This window comes from Uloborus diversus, chromosome 2 (assembly GCF_026930045.1).
Source record: "Uloborus diversus isolate 005 chromosome 2, Udiv.v.3.1, whole genome shotgun sequence".
NCBI classification, from domain to species: Eukaryota; Metazoa; Arthropoda; class Arachnida; order Araneae; family Uloboridae; genus Uloborus; species Uloborus diversus.
In genome coordinates this window covers 46,319,792-46,347,137 of record NC_072732.1, presented here as the reverse complement: position 1 = coordinate 46,347,137, position 27,346 = coordinate 46,319,792, and the positions used below count along the sequence as shown (strand labels likewise).

Genomic DNA, 27,346 nt, shown 5'->3' with positions numbered 1-27,346 from the left:
AGTATCGTTAAGGCTATGCAGAACCTAATTGCAGCATTAAAACGCTGCTAGGTTAGGTTTGCTCCAACTATAGTTAACTACACAGTCGTACTTTATACTATAATACTTTTAGACTAATGTAAACATAAGTCAGAAAATTTCTCAGTATTGGGTGTGCGGATAAGTGCGTAGAATTTTTACAATTTATTTGTTTTACAACGTGTTTTTTTTTTTTTTTTTTTTTTTTTTTTTTTTTTTTTGCTGTTTGAAAAAGTGTATAGTATTCATTCAAAGAGCTCTTTCTGCTCTACAAAACTGCAAATCGTCGTTTTGAGTAATTTAATTTTTAATAACTTTTTAGGCTTAGAAATGGAATATGCAGGAGGTAACAATCAATATTTAAGCCACAAAGCTGGTGAAACAGCCTGGTCCGGAGCTACACACCATTTCAGGATTTTTTTTTTTTTTTTTGCCTTGTTCCCCCCCCCCCCCCCCCCCCCCCCATCAAATTCATAGACAACGTTTGACTTTGACCAATTTTACTTCAAAATACTTTATTTCTCGTATTTCAGATCAAAAATATAACACAAAAGTGTCAAATACTTCTTGATAAATCATTTTCAACGCTTAATAAATGGTCTAAATGTACATTTCAACAAATCCTTCATCATCTGCGCATTCGAAACTCTTGGTGTATTTTACGGTTTCTTTTCGCAATATTTTTTTCTTGCTCTTTTGATAGAAGTCCGACAGTGAAAACTTCTCGATAACCTGAAATAAGATGCAAAATAATTAAAATCCAAATTTAATGCACTGACACGTATAATATCGCAAAGATGATACGTTATTTTTTCTTACAAAAAGATATGCAATGGCACACGATGTCAGCGCAACGTAGAAGGCGAAGAATGTGGTCAGAGTTCGAGAGCGTGTCTGCAATGCAAAGAAAGCACACAGCCAGGATAAAACTATAAAATTGAAAAAGATAATTTAAAGGTAAAGTGAGGAACAACAACATTAAAAAGCACAAATTACAGATTACATGCAGACACCTGTTTCGGCGTTACAAGGAACGCCTTTTTCAATGCGTGCATTGAGAAAGTAATAAGCTTATGGAGGAAAAGACATAAGCTTATGGAGGATCCGACAAAAGCCAAGAGCCAGATAAGCAAACAGCTTAAAAGATAAAAATAGCGGATTAACCAAACACCAATGAAAAAATTGTAAACCAATAAAGAACCAATAGGAATGCAAATAAAAGGGCGAGAACTCTTAACCAAACTCCTCTGAAAGAGCTCTTGCCCTTTTATTTGCATTTCTATTGGTTCTTTATTGGTTTATAATTTTCTCATTGGTGTTTGGTTAATCTGCTATTTTTATCTTTTATAATCTTTGTCCAATTGAATTCTTTCATTCGGCTTTACTGTGCCTGTGAGAGAGCTCTTTCCCTTTGTTTGCATTCCTATGGGCTCTTTACTGGTTTATAATTTTCTCGTTGGCGTTTGGTTAATTCGATATTCTTATCTTAAGCTGCTTGCTTATCTAGTTTTATCTTCTTTTAAGCTGCTTTCTTATCTAGCTCTTGGTTTTTGTCGGATTTCTTTTCATCCATAAGCTCATTACTTTTTGCATTAAAAGGGCGTTCCACGTGTCTGCAGTAATCTGCAATTTGTGTTTTCTGACGTTGTTATTTCTTTCTTTACTTTCAGCGCAAAGTTATTTATTTATCTTATAATTTAAAGGTGTTTTTTTTCTTATTGATAAAAAGTTTTTTTTTAAGCAATTTTTTTCAGATTAATTATTTGTCCTTAAGACTTATAATGTAGAAGCAATCACAAAGTTTTTTTTATAAACCGTGATTTTATTCCATTAGCACCTAAAGCAGAATCTGTAACCATGCTTCGACTTTTAACTGACCATGACTGTTTGTCAAAGCATTTTCACCGTCTGAGGATTGTCGCGAGTTCCAACTGTCCTCTTCCTATCTCAAATTAAGAACTGTACATTCGCCATCTGCACACTTGCACTCAACTTTCCGGACGGAGCCTGTGCGACTGTTATTGGGAGGCAAGAGCGTTTTGGCAGCTAATATTTCACTGTATTGTTCCTTGTTCCGTGTATTGTATTTGCTTTTTTTTTTTTTTTTTTACTTTTTCTTGCTGCCAGCCATTGGAAATTTAAAATGATTCTGAATATTTTTGGACGATTGTTTAACTTTAAAACGGAGATGATAAATCATGATTCTTCATACTAAGCCTCGCATAAAAGTTTTTGCACAAAAAATATATCTGCTTTAAATTTTTAGAATTTGCTCAACAATTTCAGTTTGTCTGCTACAAAATGAATAATTTTATTGCTATTATATTTCTTTTTAATATTTTTTTAATGCATTTAAAAATACAATTGAAGCACTTATGCATAAGAGACGAGTACGAAGATACGATTATCTTCTTTAATTTCTTTTGAAACAAATTATACAAGTTACTTGTAGCGTCACAATGGTAGCAAGAAGCACAGCGCTGCTACAAAATATAAGTATATCGTTAGGATTTATAGTCACTATCTTTTTTGAAGTTTTGAACCTTCAGCTCTGTTATGACAATTTGAGAATGACATGCCGGACACAAAGGCGCGACAAACGACGAAGATGCTCTTACACAAAACTTTAAAAACACGCGATCACTGAGTTCAAAAAAAAAATATCTCGTAAAGATACCTGATTTTTACTGGCAACTGATGAAAGCTCCTAAATCGCGGAAAGTATGTGTTGCTGGGAAAAAACATAAAACGACACATAGTAATAGTTAAAAAAGCAATAGAACTCGATACTTACATTAAAGTACATTGATAATGAAAATTATTCTAAATTTTTTAGCCAATCCTTCAAGGCGCAACAGTTTTTGCCTCTATTCATTTTTTCTTTTTTTTTTCTTTTTTTTTTTTTTTTTGCATTAAAAATAAATGTTTGTCTGAGATGGTGTTTTTTAATGCAAACAATGTCTAATTCTCGTACGCACCAAACGATTAGACCCTCGGTCAAGCAGCCAATCCACTTTGGAAGCATTCTTCAACCAATAAGAAAGCTTAAATTTGAGATTCAGGTATTTGACCGAGAGTCGATTAGTCTGGTATATCAGCATTTGCCACATAAGCATTGGTCAAAGACGGTGTGAGGACAAAACTTACAGCTCACTAACGTCATCAAAGGAAACATAAGAATGCAATGTGTATTGAAAAACAGAAAGGTAATTTAACAATCAGCTGAATTCGATACTTACAATAGAGTACATTGACAGCGAAAATTATTCTAAATTTCCTAGCTAACTCTTCAGTTTCCGCATCCATGAAGACCTTTGCTTTTTTATACCATGAATGTGCAGCCGATGCATACATACAAAGTGAAAAGAACATATCAAAGGATAAGGCAATCATTGATGTTTGAGAGACAGCTGTTAACAGCGACAAGCAACTGCAATGGAAAGGTTTTTCCGTTTATACCTAAGATGAAAATACAACATCTGACAATGAACTTCAGTGAATGAAGCCAGAACGACCTATCTGGCAACAATGGTGAAGTAAAACACTGGACCTGTGTGGCTGTGGGTGCTGACTATCTACCCCCACCGTTGTTCAGATGAGCGTCTTAGGTGTTCCGTGTAAGACTTGCTTGACAAAGTGAAATGGTTCTTAAGTAAGAACAGGAAAATGAATGAAGAAAAGTATTGCGTTAAGCTTGGCAATATACCGAAAGAAACATCCACCATACTCGACAGATCTCAATACTCCAGACTTCTTCCTATTCCCAAGACTCAAATTCGCTTTGAAGGAAAGAATATTGGACGATATTCCTCACATCCAACGAAACGTGACGCGGCTTTTAAACTCCACCCAAAAAGAAGACTTTGTGCAAAGCCTCCAGGACATGTTTAGCAGATTTCAGTGGAGCATATTTATAAAAGGTGACTATTTCTAAGGACAATAAGTTTAATTTCGTTAATACTTTTCTTCGTTAATGTTATTGGACTACCCACCAAACCGTGTCAGATGTTGTATACAAAGGAAATACTTCATAACTCTTTACGAAGTATTTTAACAGTTTACAGTTTGGCGAAACGTTAGGCGTACGAGTTAAGTCTGACATTTTTTAGCAAAAATTTTCAGTTTCTTATTTTTTCTTCATGGACGGAAGAGGCGCAGAATGGCCCAATTGGATGATAAAATTCTGCGTAAACAAAGTTTTCAGTTTTTATTTTCTGAGTATATTTCAACTCAGAAAACAAAAACTGAATATATTTAAACGAAATAAATCACATGCTATGCCTAGCAAATTTGTAGGGTTAAGCTTCAAATGTTAAAGATTCAGACTATTCATGGTTATATTTAAGGTATTACAGCTGTGTGAACTAAAGTGCGAAGAGTTTGATCAACTTCATTTAATTACATAATTATCGCATGTTCTTTACAAAGAAAAATGTTTCGTTCACTTGAATTTCTTTTTATAAATAAGAGATAACTTTTTTTAATCATTTAACTTTCTTCCTTTTTTTTTCCTTCTGATGGCGAAAAGTTTTCAGTTTAAAAAACAAGACTCTTAAAGTTCAAATACGTCCCAAGGAGTTACAAACATCTTTAATGGTTTACGCAAAAAAAAAAAAAAAAAAAAAAAAAAAAAAAAAACATCGACTACTCCATCGACTTGTAAATATTAAAAGAAAACCCCCTCAGGTACTGGAGTAGTTAGGTATTGCTTCAGAAGTTTCCTAAGATGATACATACAAAGCCAGCACATTTTTACCAGTTCATTCAGCCTTTCAATACCTTCTTTTTTCTTCTTGTATCAATACTTTTTCCTTCTCTCTTTTGAAGTTTTTGCTTGTTAATGAGGAAAAAGATTAAAGTTCTCATGCGTTATATTTTTGCGTAAGTTTCAAACAGAAATTGATTTTAAAAAACAGTCCTTGCAGTTTAAACGTTCCAGCTTAAAATTAGCTACAACTAGAAACTTCATTTATTTTTTAAGTATATTTTCCAGTTTTATTTTCTTGAAAATGTTTTTTGAAATACATTCCATAAAATTCCCAAATAAATAATTATTCGATACATCATTTATATTTTAACAGAACTTGCAAGAATTTTACAACAAATGGAATAAGAAACAATAGAACCACTAGTTAGCATACCGTCCAACTGCTTGGAACTTTATTACTTGTTTAGTGAATATATTACATAGAATATCTAAATTTTATTGCTGTTTTAATGGTGATACTTTGTCACCTCGTCTTGGGTTCAGTCATAACCTTAAGGCTTTCACATTTTGTTTTTAGTACTATACAGGGTGCGGAGAAAGTTCCCACAATTTTATTAGATATTTCATAGGCTGTAACTAACACTTAATTCAACAAATCAATACGTTAAAGCAATAAAAACTCTTTATTGAGACAATAATAATTACATTAAACAAAAAAATTATAGCAATTGTTCAAAATTGGCTCATTGGGCTTCAATATATTTACGGAGCCGCAGTCTGAAATTGCCGACGATGCTCGCGCACGCATCCACCGTAATCTCATTCCAGGCACGACTCAGAGCCGTTTTAAGCAAGTCGACCGTGGCGTATCGTTTTCCTGAGATTTTTTCCTTCAAGACTGACCACACCGAGTAATCCATAGGATTGAGGTCCGGTGAGTTAGGGTGCCAAACATCCCTGCCCCCAAAACCTGGGAACAGATCTTTGCATATGGCAATCGTCGATCGAGCCAAATGCGCAGGAGTCCAGTCTTGTTGGAGTGTGAATGTATCTTGACCAAAGTGTTCTGTTGCCCATGGCCTCAATACATCGCATAGAACCCGCTGCTGATAAATCGCAGCTTTAATTTTGACGTTTCTGTCAATGAAAACAAGCGGCGTCTTCGCAGTGGCAAATGCCAGCCCAGACCATTATAAAGGCTGGAAAGTGACTGTGTATGATGATTTTTGCAGCAGCGGTCTCCTTCTGACCCTTCTTAAGCAGTTGGCGATGATTTTGACTATTATGTGTGGGCTCGATGGTGAAGATCTTCTCATCGGTTAACAGAACCTTCGAAAGGCGAGCACCAGCGGTTAACGAAGCATCCGTTCAGCTTTTATCAATCTTTTCTGCTTCATTGTGTCAATGAGGAAGTGGAGGCAATTGATCTTGTAAGAACGAAGTCCCAACTTGTTTTTCACGATGGTTTGGACGCTTTTTCGCTGATCTCCAGTTCTTTGGCTATCTTTCGCATTGAGCGCTCTGGATTGCGACGGATGCAACAGCGGATCTTCTGCACATTCCCTCTGGAGTCGTTGCAGTGGTTGGACGACCACTCCGGGGACGGTCGGCAGTCCCTCCAGTCTCCTTGTAGCGTTTCACAGCGTCATAGACTGTTTTACTCTTGAATCCAGTCATTCGAATAATATCGGCTGTTTTCATTCCCTTCTTGTGCAATGCAACGATAGCAGCACGCACATTTTCACGATTCATAGCTTACTAACTCAATGAACTAACAAAGAACAAATGATTAAACCTCAAATACGTTTAATGCCAATAAACAATATGTGCCAAATAAATCGCCAACATACGATTTTAACGCCAAAAAAACGTTTTAAACAAAATTGTGGGAACTTTCTCCGCACCCTGTAAATTCGGAATCTGCTTAAAAACAGCTTTTTTCTTTGAAAAAGCTACACTCCATAACTCCATTTCACGACTTTGTTGTTTTAAGTTCAGTTTTGCTTTTAAAACTTATTTTTATTTTATTTTTATTTTTTTCACGAAATCAAGGTAAAAGAAAGAAGTGTATAGAAAACATACACAAACACATAAGGACATTTTTAGAATAATTTCTAATTCATAACTAACAAGTTCATTTTTATGCAGTAATACTTTTCTAACAATAAATGCTTTTTTAGCATAATGTTTAGACGCAAATCTAACACAATATGGTAAATGTGATAAAGAATGGGGTTGTTTCCTTCATTCAAAAGCAGTACTTTTTGTCACTGAAATTGATAGAATAAGAAAAAAAAGTAACATGGACTCAGAAAATACTTTCATTTTCCCAACAGTTATTTTTTAATCAATTTTTTAAAATGTCCGATTCTTTAAACAAGGCGTGGTATTTATGACGTCACAAATGATGCACTATGGGGTTATTCCATGTCAAGTGATCCAAAATTTGGGAAATTTTTTCCCTCACCCTTTTGTATTTCTTTGAAATTTGGCTCATCGATTGTACCCTTCGAGGTAATCAAAAGTCCAAATTTTTAGATTTTTATATCTATTATTTTTTTATTTATGACACTTTGATTTTTCGAAAAACCCTCTTTTTTTCATGGATGTTTGAACATAAAATGGACGATAACTCAGCACCAAATATAGATAGAAAGATTTGGTAAAAAGCGTTTTAAAGTACATTAGTTGCTGTTTAATTGGATATGCAACATGACTAATTTCAGAAAATTTTGAATTTTTGAAAAATGAAATTTAAATTTTAAATTTAAATTTCTCAGAAAAGGTATAATGAATTTTTTTTAAAAATTCTCAAAAAATTGTGTGTATTTTATCTTTATTTGTGCAAAGTTTCAAGTTGGGATCTTGACACACAAAATAAAATACACACAATTTTTTGAGAATTTTTAAAAAAAATTCATTATACCTTTTCTGAGAAATTTAAATTTAAAATTTAAATTTCATTTTTTTAAAATTAAAAATTTTCTGAAAGTAGTCATGTTGCATATCCAATTAAACAGCAACTAATGTACTTTAAAATGCTTTTTACCAAATCATTCTATCTATATTTGGTGCTGAGTTATCCTCCATTTTATGTTCAAACATCCATGAAAAAAAGAGGGTTTTTCGAAAAATCAAAGTGTCATAAATAAAAAAATAATAGAGATAAAAATCTAAAAATTTGGACTTTTGATTACCTCGAAGGGTACAATCGATGAGCCAAATTTCAAAGAAATACAAAAAGGTGAGGGAAAGAACTGTGGATCACTTGATATGGAATGACCCTATGGCGCATCTTTCTACCGCATTTCCACGTTATGATAATCAAGAAGTGAATTACAATTGCGCTCTACGCTTGCTATCAACCATATCGTTGCCAATACACGTGAGTAAAGATGCGAATTAAATATTTTGGACCGTGAATGGCAACACTGAATGGCATTTCATCATTTGTGATGTCATCGGCAGAAGCGTTAAACGATGAAATAGCACCGATTTAAGTAATTTTTTAAAAATATTAAAACTAAAGAAATTACTTAAAAAAAGATCAGATTCTATGTTTTTAAGCATGCTCTTTCGGAAAAAAATACTTTTAAAATTTTGGAAACGATCCCATTTCTGAGGAAGTGCATAAAATTTGTTTTAGTTCTCTCCGTGTGAATTTTTATTTATTCATTTATTTATTTATTTATTTTGGACCAATCACAAATTGATGATTGTCTTCATATCACGTGCGTCTCAATCAATGACTTCTCATTTCCGGGTAACTTTTGAGGTCCACTGGCCGTAGCACGCAAGTGTTTCTCCTAGGTGGTGGCATCCATGTCCCCCTGAGTCGACTTTTTTATACCTCATCGTCTCAACTTTACACAATACTAATTTGGCAGAGCAAACCCCTCGCATTAGCTTGAATTTTTACCCCTTCAATTTAAATTATGTTTTTTAACAATTTTTAATGCGATAAGATGTAGAAACAAGAATCTCTATGTGTAGGGTCCTATCGCAATTCGTGAAAACGAAAAACATAATTTGAATTCAAGACGTCAAAACTCAAAATAAAGCCAGTGAATGGATGCTAGATGGTATGTGCTAGATGATATTTTTTTTAAATGACCGAGATTAAATTTGGTGCGAAACGTGTTCGGAAATTTAAATATATCAAAATATTTCAAATCATGTATTCCGTTTTCATTAAATATATTACAATTTTTTGGTTAAAGAGCATTTGAGAAACGATACAGAACATGAAAAATTTCACAGCTAAATAATTGAAAATTTAGTCAAACTTTCGATATCAGTAACATACCTTCCTTTGAATGGGTCATAATACTTCGTTGGCCAAATTAGGTAGACGATAAAAATTGGTAACACTATAAAAACAATAGTATTTAAAATTAATACACAAACTAGCACATTTTGATTTTTTTCTATTTATTGGAAACTCATTTAAATTTTAAAATTGAATAAAATCTGACAGCTCCAAACAAACAAATCCACTTTTGCATTTAAAGGGTGTTTTTTTAGAGGTTTAGAACTTTAGGTTCAAATAAAACACCATTAAATGATATAAATCGCCATGAATTTGGCTATATTCAAAAGATGATTCTTTGCCATTGTTATTTAAATGTGATTTCTGGTATATGGCCACTTCGGCTGGCTTGGAGAACGTCTAATCGGGAAGTCCAATTTTCTATCACTTTTTGCAGCGATGGGGGCCGTATGTGAGTGATATGTGGCAAATGTTCTTGTCCAAGGCGTCAATCGTCTGTGGCTTATCGGTGTAGACCTGAGACTTCACACAGCCCCACAAAAAATAGTCCAGAGTAGTTAAATCGCATGATCTCGTAGGGCAATTCACGGGTCCATTAAGCGAAATTATTCGTTCACCGAAAGTTCCTTTCAGTAAATCAATTGTGACACGCGCTGTGTGGCGTGTTGCAGCGTCCTGTTGTCTATTCATAATGAAATGGCAACCCAAACTAAACACAAAACAAGTGACAACTATCAAAACGACCCACAGTTCAAACAGTGTTCCCAACTTAAAATTCTATACCTCCATAAAAAAAACCTTTATAATATTAGTAAGGCTTAAAAACAAAGAGATGAGCAAAAATATTGCTTTAAATACATTTCGTAGTAATCGACACACCGTTTTCCTTATCGAGACACCGTTACTGGAATCTATAAATTTATTACCTGTTGTGCTTTATGTTTATCACTCACCAATTCGCAGTTCTGGAACTTGAATACGCCACCTTGCGGTGATTTAAGAAGCAATACAAGGAGACATAATATTCCAACTTTATAAGGACAAAACATGTCTCATTCGACAGGATACTGTGTAAGTGGGCCGGTATTGATCTTATTGCTTTCGGTAGCCATTAATCACCTCCTATAGTTCATTTGAATTGCGAATTTATCACCGTTTACAATGTTTTTTCTTAAACATTTGATTTGATTAAAATACTAAATGAGTCTTTTTTTTTTTTTTGGAATGGTAACGCTAAAAAGATTAGATTGATAAGTTGGAATGTTTCGATGCAGCGTAATTTTGTTTTTCTCCTCCATTGCTGGCAGGGAATATTTTTTATACTTTTTTGGAAATCACTAGCTAAACGAATGTTTTATGAGCATTGAAGAATTTAATTTAATTTACTAAAGAGAAAAAAAATAACTATTTCAAAATTATTTTTGCAAATGTACGTTTATATAAAACAAAAAACAAAATCCTTTATGACATACCCAAAGGAATTATGCTCCATTTGATCAAATTCTTCCATGAGGGCATTTCACTAACACATCGCTTCTTGGTAAACTTCATTTTGAAAAGAATTGCGTAACTTATTAACCACTGCATTGTAACGAAAATCGTGTAAAGGAGCAGCAATGAGAGTACTCTGCACAGGGAGTGCAAGAGGTCGCTGAATGTAATAAGACCAACGGAGATAAGAAAGCTGAGGGCCACATTGAGTAGAACGAAATGGTCGTGTGTCTCACGAAACATCCTGTGAAGAAAAAATAAAAAAACAAGTGATGAAGAAAGGAGTTATAGTGTGACTCTGATAAATTGAGGCATGACCTTGACGATGCTTGCTTGATTTGGTGTAGTAAAGAGCGGTTACACGCAGAGTTTTAACAGACGTTTTTCGAGAGAATTTCGATTCAAATCTGCGCCAATAACACGTTTTTTCTCACTGAACTCCTCAAAAAGAAGTAAACATTTTTAATGTGGTCCTTCAACTTATTAGAGCCACGCTGTATAATTTTTTAAATTTTATAACTTTTCTAGGGTTTTTATGGTTTTTTTTTTTCAAATTTTTCAACTACATACAAGAGACTATACTTTTTAACTCTTACGATTTTTTTTTACTTTCTATGGCATTGTACATATATCTAAGTATTGTTTATTATTATTATTATTATTATTAAAAGGTTATCTATTTACGGGGGGGGGGGGGTTCATAACAAATGAAGTCTGCATTACAAAAGCACAAAATGACCACATATACTTGCTTCAGAGTTAGAAAGAGTTAAAAATAAAAGAGCTTTCGACGCTAAGCAATAGTCAGCAAAAAGCTTAAAACTGAGCTTTAAAAATTTTAGAACATCTAAAACTTTTCGGCTTAAAAAGAACCTTCTTCTGACCCAAAAACAAATGCATGAAATTATTTTGATTTTTGTTTCTTTAATTTTAACTTTAGTAACATTTTCCAATGGTTGTTTGTCGATTTGAATGCAAGGTTTACAGTAGAATATTCTTATTTTGAAACCTTACGTTAATATATGTAATAATTAGTTTCCTCACTATCTGTCACACTAATGCCCTTCTAACTGGGGTAAATAATAAACAGAATACGTTTTTAATTTCGTTCTTTATTTTTTCTTACACCCAACATATTCTGCAACACAACACTGAAGAATTACGATATTTTCCTCTTTTTATTTGCTTCATAAAACTCTTTGAGAATGTTTTTTTTTTCCGTAGTTTTGCGTTAAACATTTTTACTACTGTTGAACTTTCTTATAACGACCGTGAAAGTATCTCGATGTTTGCTCTTTATAGTCGAGTGCTCATAAAAAACAAATTCGAGGGGAAAATATCATAAAATTCATACATACTTTGTTTTTTTTTTTCTTCTACATTACAAAATACCCGAAAACCAGTTTCATTTATGCCCCTGGCTTTGAAAAAGTTTTTGCGTATCAAAAGACTAGAAATATATTTAGGGTGGTTCAGTTTGAAATTCATCACATTTGTCGTTATCGTCGTTGCTTTCAATACTTTTTCCATCTGCTTGAGCATCAATTCGAGCTACAGTATGTTCGGAGCATTTCTGTCCTCAAATATTAAGCTTCCAAATGCCTTTCAACTCCAAAAAGCATTTGAAAGCCTAATATTTGACTACGCAGTAAATAACAGGCTAAATCAACTTTAATATTCTTAATTTAATTAATTTTCAAAATAATAATGGCGACTTCGTTTTACTTACTTTGATATTGTGAAAAGAACAACAGCAAAACTTAAGATGAGAAATGAGATTGCACCACCCACATAAACTATTATGCTAAATGTAGGTTTCGTGTTAGAAGTAACTACTGGATAATGCGCCTAGAAAAAAAACAAAGAACAAAAATATGGAATTAATGGAAAGCATTTTGTATTTTCTATCATCAAGTAAAAGAAAAACATCTGTTGAGCTGCATCAATACACCTATGCTTAAAAAAAGAATTTAGTTTCAGTTTTATGCTTCAGTTGCTTTGCTTCAGTTCAGTTTGATCGCACTAACTGTTTTAGAAGAGAATATAAACAGATAGATCATAATAATTTTAAATTTTGTTTTAATTATAATTATTTATTTCGCTTTTTGTTCTTTTTTTCAACTAAAACATGTCTCTATGTTTGTCACTTACAACTTGATTTGATCCGACAGTTAGAAATAAGAAAAAACAGATAGATCATAATAATTTTAAATTTTGTTTTAATTATAATTATTTATTTCGCTTTTTGTTCTTTTTTTCAACTAAAACATGTCTCTATGTTTGTCACTTACAACTTGATTTGATCCGACAGTTAGAAATAAGAAAAAAAAAGCCCTTTTACTATAAATTTTACAGTTACTATTCATCATCTTTGTTTTTGACAATGATTAAAAGAAAAGGTGAAAATCTTTTTAAATGATTTTTTCCTTCCTTTTCTTAACGGTAAAAAATAGAACTTCAGGAATAAAAAAATTAGTTTCAAAATAATCTGATTAAAATTCAATTTATTTGCAAATAAAGTATACAAATTGTTTTTCCTTTCCTTTAATACTTTTTTCACTTTCTCATATTAAGATTTTTATCTTGGAGACACTGTTTGCTGTAATTCGTTTGCATAACTTATTTCTTATATTGAAAAAGTGCTAGATTATTCAGAAAAATTTAGCAGTTTTGTCGCATAAAATAAATTTATTTTGACTTAAAATAAAATGGCAGATAAGTAAGTAGTATCTTAAATACACATTTAACGTAAAAATGGCACAAAAAGCCTCAACTAAAACTTCAACTAATCTTTAAAAATGTTGCACATACGAACTTAACAGCGTGTTGCCAAAACTGACAGTCTGATAAAAGAACTTAAACACACTATTATTATGCATTTGATGGACTAATATAATTTAATTTAAAAATTAAACATAAATAATCTGAAAACTTGAAAGAGGGTGCTCAACCCCCTCCCCCAAACTTCAATAGTATGCGGAGAGGGGTTGAAAAATAGGGGGAAAGGAAAAAAAATGCTACATATTATAATATACACTAGAAGTATGCATATACATTGCAATAAAATAATTATTTATTTTTAAAAAAAGACAGGGCAATTAAATATTTCTCAATTAGTGGCATTTTCTATGATACGGCTAATGTTAAATTAAGGGGTCATTGAGCACCGCCCTAAAATTTGAGTAAGAAACTAAAAATTTTACAGCATGATACTATTAGTAAGTGAGTAAGTGTAAAAAAAAAATAGGGAGTGTCCTGGACTCTAGCTGAAAAAAAGTTTTTTTGAACCACCCTTATATGGTATTTTCAGTACGTTACCGCCCTATAGCCAGGGCTAAGGCAGAAATACATGAAATACACCGCCAGCTGAGTTATTCTAGCCGAGGACTGCAGTTTCGTGGTTATTAGCACTCTTCAACTCGGCATAGGAAGTGACTGAACTGGATGTGGAAAACCTCTTAAGGAAGCCAAGAGTGGCAAACAAAACATGTCTTGCCTTCAATCTTCGAGTTGAACCGAACCATTGCTTCGGTCATTCGTCTGGTCTGTGCTAATTCTTATATTAGCTGCCAGTTTGTTAGTTGCAGGCCTGTAGGATATAGGCATATACATTGTATTGAGTCAAAGATTAATATGGCCAAAAATTAATGCTGGTCTACGTTTTATCTTTCTTAATTAGCGCTGTTTTTCAATGTGTCTCTAAAAAAGAATTCACAAGTGTTAAAAATTTAACTATATTATTTTCATTTCGTTTGAAGTTTTATTGAAGACATGATGGTGTTATTTTTTGTGTTCAGAGCGTTATAAATGAATAATTATTTCCTTCTTAACTTAAAGTATCCAATTTAATGTCATTTCTTACACAATTTGTACATATTACAACGTATTTGTACGCATTCTTTGGGTGTCACAATGTGCCTCAAGCATGTCACTATTAGCCCCGCTACGGGGCAAGTTGAGACAAACTTAGAGGCTAAGCAAATTCCATTTTATGTCATGAAAAACGATTAAAATGTTCATAATTGTTTTATAAATATATTGCTCAAGGTTTACTTTAATGATATGATGCATTAAATGTTTCACAACAGTTCAAATATTACGGTAATATCAAAAATGACAAAAGTGTCACTTCTAGTCCCGGTCTCCCCTACATATTTTTTTAAATGTCTCATATCCTTAACAATGAAATTGACGCTGCTCAAAAGAACTATGTTTTATTATACCTCCATCTAACATTTCTTAACAGTAGATAATATAGTTAGCAGATATGCGCTGATTAATCGGCAATACTAATTAATGCACCAATTTGGCCACTTTTCCAATTATTTTGATCGGTCAAATAAGCCCCTTTTCAAATTATTATAATTGGCCAAATCGGTTGAAAAAATAGTTTTCAAAATATTTTTTTTTATTATACCTTCAACAAGAAACCATGATGAATAAGTTATTGACAGTAAATAAGTCTAATTTTCGTCAAACATTACTGTAACATGCAGTATGAAAGTGCATAGGATAAAAACAAAACAATAGTTTAGAAAGCGCATATGAAATATGAAATCATAACCCTTACAACTGATATTTATTCAATTGCCACTACAATGAATAATTAAGCTGAGGACTTAAATTGGAATGCGAAAAATATGAGTAAGAAAATTCTCTCCCCTATTCAACAATATTAGACCTTAATAAATAGACCTTTTAAACTACGAATTTATTATTGCTAAATAGGTAGCAATAATAAATCTGTATCAAGTCTATATTTCTTTCACTCTTTTAACATCACCTGCCTTGCAACTACTTTTGGTCTTATGTTATTAATGCTACTTCTATTTATCTTTTGAAACGCAGAAATGTATCAAACATAAACAAATGTTTCTATGATCCCACTGCTATATCCCCTTAACTCTCTCTAACGAAAAAAAAACTTCCTAAAACTTTTATCTTATTTCTTAAAGAAAATTAGGATCATTTCCTAATTTTGTGTTATGATACTCTCACCCCAGCTTTTGATGACGCAACATTTTTTTTTTTTGTTATTTTGTTCCTTGTTACTATACATATGATTGTATGATATATTGAAAAATATACTGTTTACATTAATTTTTGATTCATCAACAGAAAATTATTGCTATGAAATATCATTTGATTTTTTAAAAATAAATGTACATACTTTATTATTATTGTTATTATTATTTTCAAAACTGATGGATGAAGAAATGTTATTTTTTAAATTTAATTTTTCTATTTTGAATAAATATACACATGAAAATAATGTTACAACATTTTTCATGATTCGACACATTCCCCCTTAGAAGAGTGCCTTTATACTTTTTCATAAAGAATAAAAATCTTAGGTTAAATGGCTACTAAAAATTAAAAAATAAACTTAAACTAAAACTGCTCCTAATTTAGCCTGCTGACCACAGGTTGCCTCCTAATATTTAAAAAAAAATCTAATTTACATTATGTAATTTTTTAACAATAATATGCAAATAGGCTCAAAAAAATTGGATAACGTTTTGAAATTATTTTTAGAAAGTTAGGAGGGAGGAGAAAAAAAAATCTCCTCTCAGAACTAAAGCACAATTTCTAAACTAAAAATTATAAAAGAAAAAACCGTGACGGGGAAATTTTGTATTGAAAGTTATAATTATGATCATTTATCAGTTTTGCCGATTAATCAGTAATAACTAATCAACAAAGGCACTGATCGGTGCATCATTAGTAGTAAGTTAAATTATCGGAATCCTACTCTATGTATGTATATTTTTTTTTCCAAATTATAAATCGCTTTTTTCATTAAACTTTGATGCCTCTTACGATTTGAATACTTCTCCAAAATTATTAAACGTATTTTAGTTGAAAGTTCAAAATCGAGGTTTTAGATTATTCATCATTGGTTTTAAGTACTGTCCATTCAACGAATTCGCTAAAATTAAAAATATTTGACTAATTATTTCCACCTTCAGTGACCTATGTTTCTTTACGACATAAATTGATATGTTAGACAAATGAGATTCATTTTTTTTTCTCAATATGATAGGCCAAAGTGCATTTTCACCAATTAAAAACAACTATAGCAGGAATGGTACTAAAATAAAAGTTAACACCTAACCAGATATATGGAAAAAACGGATAAATGGTGACACCGGCAGCTATAAAATCCATCCGTCAAACCAGCAAATTCACAGCCTTCGGCACTCCAACCGCCATTAATGTCTTCCAGATATGGATCATAATATACACAAACAGGCATATCTGTTGTGGCTCTGACCTAGTTTAAAAGACAACGATGTATTATTATAAATAATAAAGTATCACGAAATTTCTAACCATTAAACCACATGATAGTGTAATAATGATTTTTTTTAAAGTAAGTATCAATCGAAATCGTATTATTAAACATATTTCTGGACGCATAAATTATTTGCCCTCGTATCCAAGCTATCAAAATATAATGTCCTACAGTCTAGAAAACTTTCAAGAAAGTTCGCCCAATTTCACGTGTTTCAGTGAGAAATGAAAGACATCTTTTGGACGATTTGCAGATGGATTCAGACGGTGAAATTACGGGATAAAGGTCTCACCAAGTCTTTAAATTTGTCACTTTTAGACCTCATATATCCGTAACGGACGGACGAGTGCGAATAATTTTTGTGTCAAAAAAAGGTCTCAAGATGCTCTTTCGGATACTACCTATTTAAACCTTTTTCAGTATTGCACAATTTATGTGGCTCCCAATTAAGATCTAAATTCTAGATTGATTGAAATGGTAACATAGACTATCATAATAAATCTGTACCTATTATTTTGAAAATTTTAAACCTAGAAAAAAAATATTTTTGTCAAATGAGAAGTTCCTAAATTAAGGCATTCGCTTTCAATGCCACGAAAGGCATTGAAAGCCAATTACAAACAGTCGCCTATTAGAGATAGATCATCGTTATATCTAGCATAGATGTGCTATAATTATACTGAGATGATGCCAAAACAAAATTTCCAATAAATATAATGCAAAGAATTATTCTTCGTTCTTTATCTAGTCGTTTGAATGAAACAGCCAACATGTCTAAAAAAATAGAAGTTTGTGAAATTGATCTTTCCGCTGACATTGGTAGATGTCTTTAAAAATGAGTAATACATTTTTTTTTTTTTTTTTGAAGAGGTTAGTGGTTTGGACATCATACTTGGTTTAAAAGGATCCCTGCTTTGATGCTCGAGATTATAAAGACCAAATATATACGAGATTAAATCTCGAGGACCAAAAGTCCTTTGATTAGTTTTGAGTAGTTACTACAGGTACATAAGGCTGGAGAACATTTCTATCGTGTTCAGCCACGTCTCAAAGTTATAGAGGTGGAGGTGACTGTTGGTGTCATTTTTCGATGGTTAAGCTAGTCCTCGTCGTTTTTGTGTTAAGGTTAATGATGGATTTTGTGATAAGGCTACTGAGTGTTTTCTTACAAAGGGTCATTACTTTCGCCGTTGCAGTGGCGTATATAGATTTAGGTGAGCTCACCTTCAAGACTTATAAGTGGGCCCTATGATAGATTCGCCATAAAGAAAAAAAATAAAGATATAACGTGAAACAAACTCCATGACGAAAAGGCATCGGGTACCTATAATCATCAGTTTGATTCATTATTATTATATACAACTACCTAAATTTTTTCACACGTGGAATCATTTTTTTTTAAATAATTGCTAAATCTAATATCTCACACATAAATTACCAACTGGATAAAGATTTTAAAAAAAACTATCGCATCCTTTAGCATTTATATCATGATATAGGGGAGGCTGGCCCAAAGCGGGTAAGTTTTCGAAGAACGCTCGAAAATTGTAGTTTTTGGGTTTTTATCGACACAATTTCGGTTTCATTTCCTAGCAAGGTTCTTGAACTTCAAAATAAAGTGATTTTCGTATTATTTCAAACCTAATATTTATTTATTATCGTTTTTTTACAAACATTTCAAAAACCGGCTTTGCCTTACCAGAGAGCCCAAAGCGGGTAAGCTTAACAAACATTTGGGTTGATTTGATCGGCAAATGTTTGGTACATTCACCGATCAAATATGAAGTTATAAATGATTAAAATAGTTGACCAGCTACCTGCCATTATATAAAAAAATGTAAAACAGTTGTATTTATCCAATTTCCAGTCAGCACATTTGTTTATAGAACATAAAAAAATAACTAACTAAAGTAACAGTCTAATTAATTGCCATCCTGAGAAATAACATTTTAAAATTATATTTATCCTATTGAAATGGAAAATCTAAGTTAGCACGGAGTCAAGAAATCTTTACTAATATTATAAAGAGAGAGGGCGGATTTTTGTGTGTTTATATGTTCGAGGTAATCTCCGGAACCACTGCACGTATTTGAAAAATTCTTTCACTATATGAAAGGTGCTTTCTTACTGAGTAACATAGGCTATAATAATTCGAAAAAATCCGATAAATATTTTTTTTAATTCAAATTTAGGCCCAAATTTCACGTAAATTGCCTATTATTGGCTATTAAATGGGTTAAAAATTACTTGCACATATTAATATTATGTATGGTTAAAAAGGGTAGAATTTTCTGCGTTCTAAACAATTTATTTCAATGCTCTAACTTAATTACGGCGGGAGTAATTAGCGTTTTTAGCACGAACTTTTTTAGGCTTAGCTGAAATTTAGGCACTACTTTCTTCATTAAATCTATCAATAAAAAGTGAACGAAATGTCCCACAGTTTTTTTTTTTTTTTTTTTTTGACAGCATTGGAAAAACCGAGATTTTTTAGTCCAGATCTCTCACGACCTATGGTCGAAAAAATTAGCTTCTATCTTCAAAGGAAAAAAAGTTACAAGCGTTTTAAAATCAATTTCGAAATATGTCATTTTGATTCAGGTTGTCAACCATTTTATTTTCGCGTTTCCATGGTTACGCTTTTTGAATATTTCCTTATTTTGCATCTGATTTCTTAAACTTATTTTATTTCATGTTTCTATGGTTACGCTTTTAAAATCCATCTTTCGCATTTTAATTTCTTAAAAGTATTTTAATATCTGTCGTCATTGTTTGGAAGGGTAATTTTGCATGTTTTTTTTTCTTTTATTTGAGTTTTTCTTTAAGTTATTAAGTTATTCTTTTACTTAAATGTTGAATATATGCCACTTGACACAATTTTTGTTCTCAAGGTAGACCGGGCAAAGCCGGGCAACGCAGCTCTTAATACATAAAGATTTGAAAGCTACTGTTAATGTGATTTTATACCTTTTTGTTTGTTTGGCGAAACATATATTATTGCCAAAGAAAAAACATCCGCTTCACTCGCAAAAGAAAGGGCGGGGTTCCGGTAGCGTGGTCGCTTGGCACGTTAGGCGCTGAGCAGGCTTCAGTCTAGGATTATTGTTTTAAGGCAACCGTTAATGTAATTCATTGTTTTGAAAGAAAAGAAACTTTTGATTTGTTTTTTATCCGAGTGAAATGTGCGACATTTTTTTCTTTTTTTTCTGACGATAATTTTTGAATGTTCCACGGGATGTTTTTTTTTTTTTTTTCGTTAGACGGATGGATTATGATAGCGTGGTTGCTGGGCAAGTTTGGCGATAAAAAATAGAGCTGCGGAATTATTTTTACATTTGAAAGAAATTATTTTATGTCTTTTTTGTTTATTTAGCCAAATATTTTAAATTGCAGTAAAAACCGCTTCACTCGCTAGAGTTTTAAAGCTACTGTAAATTTAATTTAATGATTTGATGAAAAGTTCTAAATTCAAAAGAAACTTAAATAGTTTTTTTTTTTTTTTTGAAAAGGTGTGTGCGCATTTTATACAAAGAATATCGATCATTTCACATCAGAGGGAGAGTGGGCGTCATTTTTCTTTATTTAACGGACTTCCATTAAATTTTTAGCACGGGCATCGCTGTGCGGGTACTGCTAGTGATAAATAAATACTTGGTTATATCCTATACTCGCTTTGCCCGACCCGCTTTGCCCAAAGGCACGTTTTTTATTTCAATAATTATAACCTTAAATTTAAAAAAGAAACAAACGAAATGACTATCGTAGTTTGTAGGTGGGTAGTGTCAGAATAACGTAATATTATTGACAATCCAAAAAAAAGCTCGTCTTCGACTAATATCAAGTTACAAAACTCCTTTTTTTTTTTTTTTTTAGGAATGTATCATTTTTTTTATTTTAAGCCTGGTCGCGCCATGCCGCTTCACTGCTGCTTCGCTGCGACTGATAAAAACTCGGCGATGTTCATGCAAACACTACATACGTATGCATCGCTGCTTACACATCATAGGTTGGGGGGGATACGAAAGCCTAATCGCTTTAGGCGACGTACTCGCTCTGGGCCACCCTCCCCAACATTTTTTTTTTTTTTTTTTTTTTTTTGCATAAGATTAAATGTATTCCAAGTTTTACAGTAACGTTATCCAGAACAGAAGTTAGCGTTTCTAATTTAACGAAAATCCTAATTAAACTCTGTAAGAGCGTTACATTACATTGCACTATGGAAATTTCAAGAACTTATTTTTCTACATTAGTCCACATTGCGAAAATCTGAAGTCATCTTTTTGCATTTTTTTTAACAATTATTTGAGCATTATTTTAAATTAAGAAAAGCTGTGACTATCTTTTACAGGAATATTTGTCCAGATTTTGGGACAATGGTTGTTCAAATAGCGTTGCGTACTTCCTTTAAGGGTGAACGGGATTTTAATTTTGTTTCAATCGCAATGCGTCTTAAATGATTTTTAACACCGGGGTAGGCTTTTTACCGTGATGTGTACTTTAATTAAACTATTTTTAATCCAACAGAGGCGATGAGATTCTTGTTTTGTTTCATTCAAATAAACATTTAGTGTTTTTTTTTTTTTTTTTTTTTTTTTTTTTTTTTTTTTTTGCAGTCGGTAACTTTGAGTTACAATTGTCATTATTGTTTCTAACAGGGAAATTAATTTTTATTATTACATGAAATACGCTTGAAACTTATGTGAAGCGTGCGAAGGCATTTTATTAAAAAATATATTTTTATTCTACTTTCAGGGGGGGGGGGCAGGGTTCGTTAACTCAAGGGTTTTCTTTTAAATTGTCAGATTCGATTGTTCTCAGTTTCGATGTTATCAGGTACTTTTCCAAGCAGGAATATAAACTAGTGTCATTAATACATGTTCATACTTAACTCTTAACAATTTTTTTTTTCAAAGGTCATTTATTTTCAACTTACAAATTCTAGAGCTTTGTCCGACCCCCTTAAGACTCGTGCGCCTTCCGCGCCGGTTGCGGGGGTGCACTGATGGTGAGATAGAATGATGTCTATGGCTGTTGCATTGAAAAACCAATCACACCTTTTATGATTAAGAACGGAAACTGTGCATGTAGGTGTCAATAAGAAGGTTTGTCCGGTTATCATCGTTCTCTTTCAGGGTTAATGACGGCCACCTACTGGCAGCTTCTTTGCAAGTGGCGAACATCTTTCGGAGTAGAATTAAACATAGTGCGTGTGACTGTTTCATTGAAAAGAAATGAATTTTTTTATTGATATATTGCAGAAAATGTTTTTGATCATCTTAGAACATAAAACGATGAACTTAATTCTGTACCTCAGAGCCGGACTAACGTATGTCAAAGAATTGCGAATTGCCGCGTATTAGTGCATTGTATTCCATATCGGGTCATATGAACGTAATTCTTTAAAAAAACTCTTTGTAATAATAATTTACCAGCGTTAAAATAGCGCGACTCCAATCCTTTGCATGCATCAAGCAACCGCTTTTTCGCTCTTTTGTTAAGCATCAATTGTATGATTTAAGTCAGTCTGACTCTGAGGTACAGAATTGATCCTTCAAGAAAAGCAATGGTCAAAGAGACAATAACTCTAAACAAATGTAGGCAAATATAATTACCATATCTTTAAAATATAATTGAACTGGATGACCGAGATTCCCAGCTGGACCTTCTGACATTGAAGCGAACACAACAGGAGTGGACAGTACTTCATAATTCCTCATGTCCAAACTTTTCTCTGGATTGGGATTGGAGAACAGAAGCCAGTCTCTAAAGTATCCAAATGTTATTTTGTCACCGAATATCTTTTGCCGTTCTCTGTCTTTCACAAAATCAATTGGAAGCACAAAATAGGCAATGCATTCGCTTTTTGATGGAGTCGTATTGGCTGAAAGGAATTCCACCGAAATTTCATCGTTTGTTGTTCGGGACACAGCAGCGCCGACTATGGGATTCTCGTCTTCACTTGGGGTCAACTCTTTGGTTTCAATCATGAAGTTTTTACTCGAAAATTGAACCTCTGCGTTGTTTTCAGTAGCGGATTTGATTACATTTTTTATAATTTCCAAAACTCTAGAAAATAATTAAAATAATAATAATAATAATAATAGTTTAAAACTAAATTCAGACAGCTAGTGAATTTAAAAATGGCGCCATTGTCGGTGACACCATAGAGGTTATATAAACACTAGAGTAAGTGCTTCTTTATTTACAAGACAGAAACTTGCTGTCAACATGAGCAGAAAGTGATGGTAAAAGAAAAGAGGAAGGAGTAATACAATATGCATATTTCTCACCGAATCCAAGTGAATTAAAAAAATATGTTTAGTTAAATTTCAACACTTGGCTGAAAGTTATACCATTGCGCACAATTTCGCTTTCATTGACCGTTAGGGGGTCAATTTTGCTATCATCCTTACAGCCGAAAAACAATCCTATCGCGTTCTCCAGTTCTTCCCTTACTGTACGGGTAGTGCAGCAGTTCACTGAAAGCTCTAGTATGGGAATATGGGGCAAAGTGAAATAGCGGATCAAAGTGAAAAGCTGAAGTACTCTGCGTTTAGCGCCACCTATCTGGAAAAAATATTTTAACTATATAGTTACACATGTAGTCTATTCTAGTCAGGAAAAGAATATCGCTGAATATTAAAGCATATGATAAACATGAAATTTTCAAAAATTGATAATCTTATTGTAATAATTGTTGAAAGTCAATTTTTTTTTTTTTTTTTTTTGTATTATCAAAAAATAAAGTTCTTGTTATTAACATTTTAAGTATTAGTTGAGGACTTCTAATATACAGTGCAATATCTATTTAGTTAATATCAAGATTATTTGTGTTTTAAACATTTTGCTCAAGTAGTCGAGTACCTGTGGGGCAAAGTGGATTGGGTAAAGTTAAATAGCTTATTTCGTTTACTCACTCAGTCATTTACACAGACATTTACGTATTCATGTATTAATTAATTCATTTACATTCTATCCTTTAGTAATTCACTTATTTATTAAGTCTTTCGCTTATTTTTTTATTTATTCACTCTTTTACTTACTCATTTATTTTTTCTTAATACATTAATTATTTAATTTATATAATTATTTGTTTATTGTTCCATTTATTTTTCATTTATTCATTCAAAGTTTTATTTACTGATTCATTTGATCAAAAATACTTTTTACAATCAGATAAAAAAATATTCATTTGAAAAATATTTCATTTTTTTTCATTTTGCCCCATGAAAAAAAAAGTTCAAAATGTCCACTATTTTTTGAAGGCTCAAAATTACTACCAAAAACAAAAGTAATGTTTCGTCGAAAGTTTTAAAACAAAATAAAATGTTCTTTCTTTTTATACTGTAATTTTCAAAACAAGTTTCCAATTTGTTCATTTTGAGAAAGGTCAGCTACATGCCCTAAAATGGCGTAATTCTTCAAGCAATTCTGACATTCTGGATTTAAAATAAAACATTCAGTTACTGTTTTATGATATTTGCTACGCAGCACAAGAATGAAATACATACCTTTTGGCCACTTGAATTCTATTCATAGATTCCAGTAGTTTATCTTTATCACTTTCAACTAAGTTAGAGATGACGGAAAATATTGTATAAATTTCCTTCAAGAAACAAAAACAGTTGTAATGAGATCTTTTACAGTCATAGAGTAAAGTACAGTGCTTTTACATTTTTTGTTACTTTTAAAATCAAAAAAGTTGATTTAAATGCAAAAACATATTTTAATACCGTAATGGGTAAAGTTCGGTTGCTTGAGGTGTATTATAGTGAAAATTATTAGGAGATGAAGCATACTTTAAAATATTCTTGTTTTCATGTATGCTTCATCTCCTAAATTACCTCTTGAGTAAAGTTTCACAACTTTATTAGCAACAAAAGAACTCCGAAAAGCTTCTTTAAAATTAGTTGTTATTTTAAAGTTAGTTTCATGTCTCTACTTAAACTGCATTTTAAAATCTTAAGCAATGAGTAGGACTCATTGCTTCAGTCTTGTTCATTTCCCATAAATTAATTTAAAACTCCTCTGTTCAATTTAACATTAGGAAATAGACATTAACAGTACTAATAGGGTTCAAATTAAAAAAGTTTATCAAAAACTGCATTAATTCGAAAAACTAGCTCCGTCGCTCGGCTTTGCGCGATCTACCTCAAAAATAAAAGTTATGTCAAGTAACGCGTGTTCAACAATCAAGTTATGAAAAAAAGAAATCTCAAAATTTCCCGACAGATCGCTGAAAAATAACCAAAAGGGGAAAAACATTTTAATCTCTTGGACATAGTAAAACCCTCAAAGCAAAAGCAAGAATTTTATTTGTTCGCACTTGAGACAAAAATGGCAACATATTTTTCTCTTAAATGATTTTATTTACGCTTAATTAAAATTGGGCTGACGGCAAACGATAACTTTCCGATTTAAAATTGATTTTCCTTCACTTAAAAATGCTTATAACTTTTCTGTTGGTGATTTTAGGAACTTGGTGGTTTCAATGCCAGAGGAGAAAATATTTTCCAAAGGGGTGTTTTTGTGGGCTTTCGAATGACACTTACATCGAACTTATCGGATATTTTTTTCGAGTAGAAAGAGAACATTAATGCCATTTTCGGGTCCTAAAATTTAAACTCGATCGGTTCGGTACTTTTTGGCGTTTAAAAAACACCCTACGTTCCTTCTCGGGTGCCCAAGTACCTCTCTGCCAAATTTGGTCGAGCTCCAACGCAAACTGTGCATTTGTATAGAGAACATGCATAGTACAAACATACACATATGTTCTCAGTTTTATTTATATACATAACCATATTTGTTTTCGTTTTGTTTGTCCGTTGAAATAGGGGAATGTGGGCCAAAGTGAAATAGCAGGGCAAAGTGAAATGGTGAAATATTTACTCTGATTTTAGCACAACCTATCTGGTAATATTTTAACCATGTAGTTTCTTATGTGGTCTATAATAGTCAAGAAAATGTTATTCCTGAAGTTCAAAGCATATGATAATACAGGCAATTTTCAAAATATTGTTACCCATTTTGTAATATTTTGAAGTAAGTCAAAAATTCTTTTTGTTACTATAAATTGATAAAGCTCTTGTTATTAGCCTTTTAGATACAGGTTGATACAAAAGTTAGGATCAGTTTTAAAAATGAATAATTCGAAAACGAATGAAGATAAGAAGATGCGATTTCCCCTTAACGAATCGAAAAGAAGCCAGGTTTTGTGTGGCAACAAAACAGAAATAGTTCTGGTTTAGATGAACAGATAGCGCTGTAGCTTTTCATTTCTTAATTCTCATAAAACAGTTTAACTAACGGACATTCTCAACCATGGACAGCATTTCGATGCATATTAGAGGACATACATTTTGAGTTCGTGTACTTGGTCATACCGGACCCGTATATGATCTCACGTCCAATATGACAAATTGCGCAATACAGGCACATAGTATAGGACAAAATTAACAGCACAAAGAGAGAAGTTACAACTGGGGCAAAGGGCGTGCATCGAACCCATCACCTCGGGATTATTAGTGACGCGCTTCTCAACTGCGCTCCTTAGGCTCCCCTTTTTTAGTATTGTGGGGCCGTTGATAAGAAATCGGTGGCAGAGTTACCAAATTTCAAAACAGAAAAAACTTAAACTTCCTCTAAAAAGTGATAAAAAATACTACTTTCATCAAATACTGCAAATATACCGCGCCATCTAGCAGAACCAAATAGAATTAAAAGTATCAATATTCTGGTAAGTTATTACGATTTGTTTTCGTATTTATATTTTATGTAACTGTAAATGTAAAATCATCAAATATTTACATGAAATCTTTCTAATAATAAATATATTTAATTATTAATTTCATTTTTTATTTTCGAGAGAATAGTATCCACGAACCGAGAGATTAACCCATTATTAACCCTATTTTGAGGAATTTCTCAGTGAGAGGGGAGAGAAAATTTTACTTTCGGCGAAACAGGGGATAAACCGAAATTTTGAAAGAATTATTCTTACAGTTTTGTTTACTCGAATTCAAGAAATACTCATTTCATCATGCGTTGTTTGTATTATTAATATAATTACATTAATTTAATTACATTATATTGATATAATTATATTAATATAATTACATTATATTAATATAATATATTAGTATTAATATAATTACAATATTTTTACAAAAAAAATCAGCTTTCTAGTTTTAAAATAAAATATGTCTGATTTCTTTCCTCACCTCCTCTTCAAGATCAGTCAGAAGAGATAACTTTTCCATTATCTTAATGACGATATGAATATCAATCACTTCCAGATTCTTGGGGGAAACTAGGCGTTCCAGTCTTTCCACATACCGATGAATTTTCACTTTTCCAAATGCCTATTGATTAAACATACATTTTAAAAATGAGTCACAAGAAATTAATTTTCCGTTTTAAATTTTTTTTAATGTTGCAGATTATTAGTACAGCTGTAATAAATTTAGACTGTTGTTGGGAAAGTGAGCACGTTTCGAACAGAGTTTACTGAAAATGATTTGTTATGAGAAATTATTTGCACAGTAAAACTTAAATGTAAAACGTT

At 32.2% G+C, this 27,346-nt stretch overlaps 1 protein-coding gene across 3 annotated transcripts; it reads right to left on the bottom strand.

Annotated features, from left to right (window-relative positions):
• Positions 1-522: 522 nt before the first annotated feature.
• LOC129217011 (adhesion G-protein coupled receptor G6-like) lies at positions 523-27,105 on the bottom strand. 3 transcript variants are annotated; one of them, XM_054851238.1, is made up of 10 exons: positions 27,003-27,105; positions 24,294-24,388; positions 22,395-22,848; positions 16,603-16,761; positions 12,217-12,335; positions 10,469-10,731; positions 9,033-9,096; positions 3,258-3,448; positions 838-947; positions 523-750 (listed from the first exon to the last, which is right to left on the bottom strand). In XM_054851238.1, the coding sequence occupies exons 1-10, from the start codon at positions 27,039-27,041 to the stop codon at positions 619-621; spliced, it is 1,626 nt and encodes a 541-aa protein (XP_054707213.1). In that variant the 5' UTR covers positions 27,042-27,105; the 3' UTR covers positions 523-618. The 3 variants fall into 3 exon arrangements, with proteins under 3 accessions (XP_054707213.1, XP_054707216.1, XP_054707217.1); XM_054851241.1 differs by lacking the exon at positions 838-947; XM_054851242.1 differs by lacking the exon at positions 3,258-3,448.
• Positions 27,106-27,346: the final 241 nt, after the last annotated feature.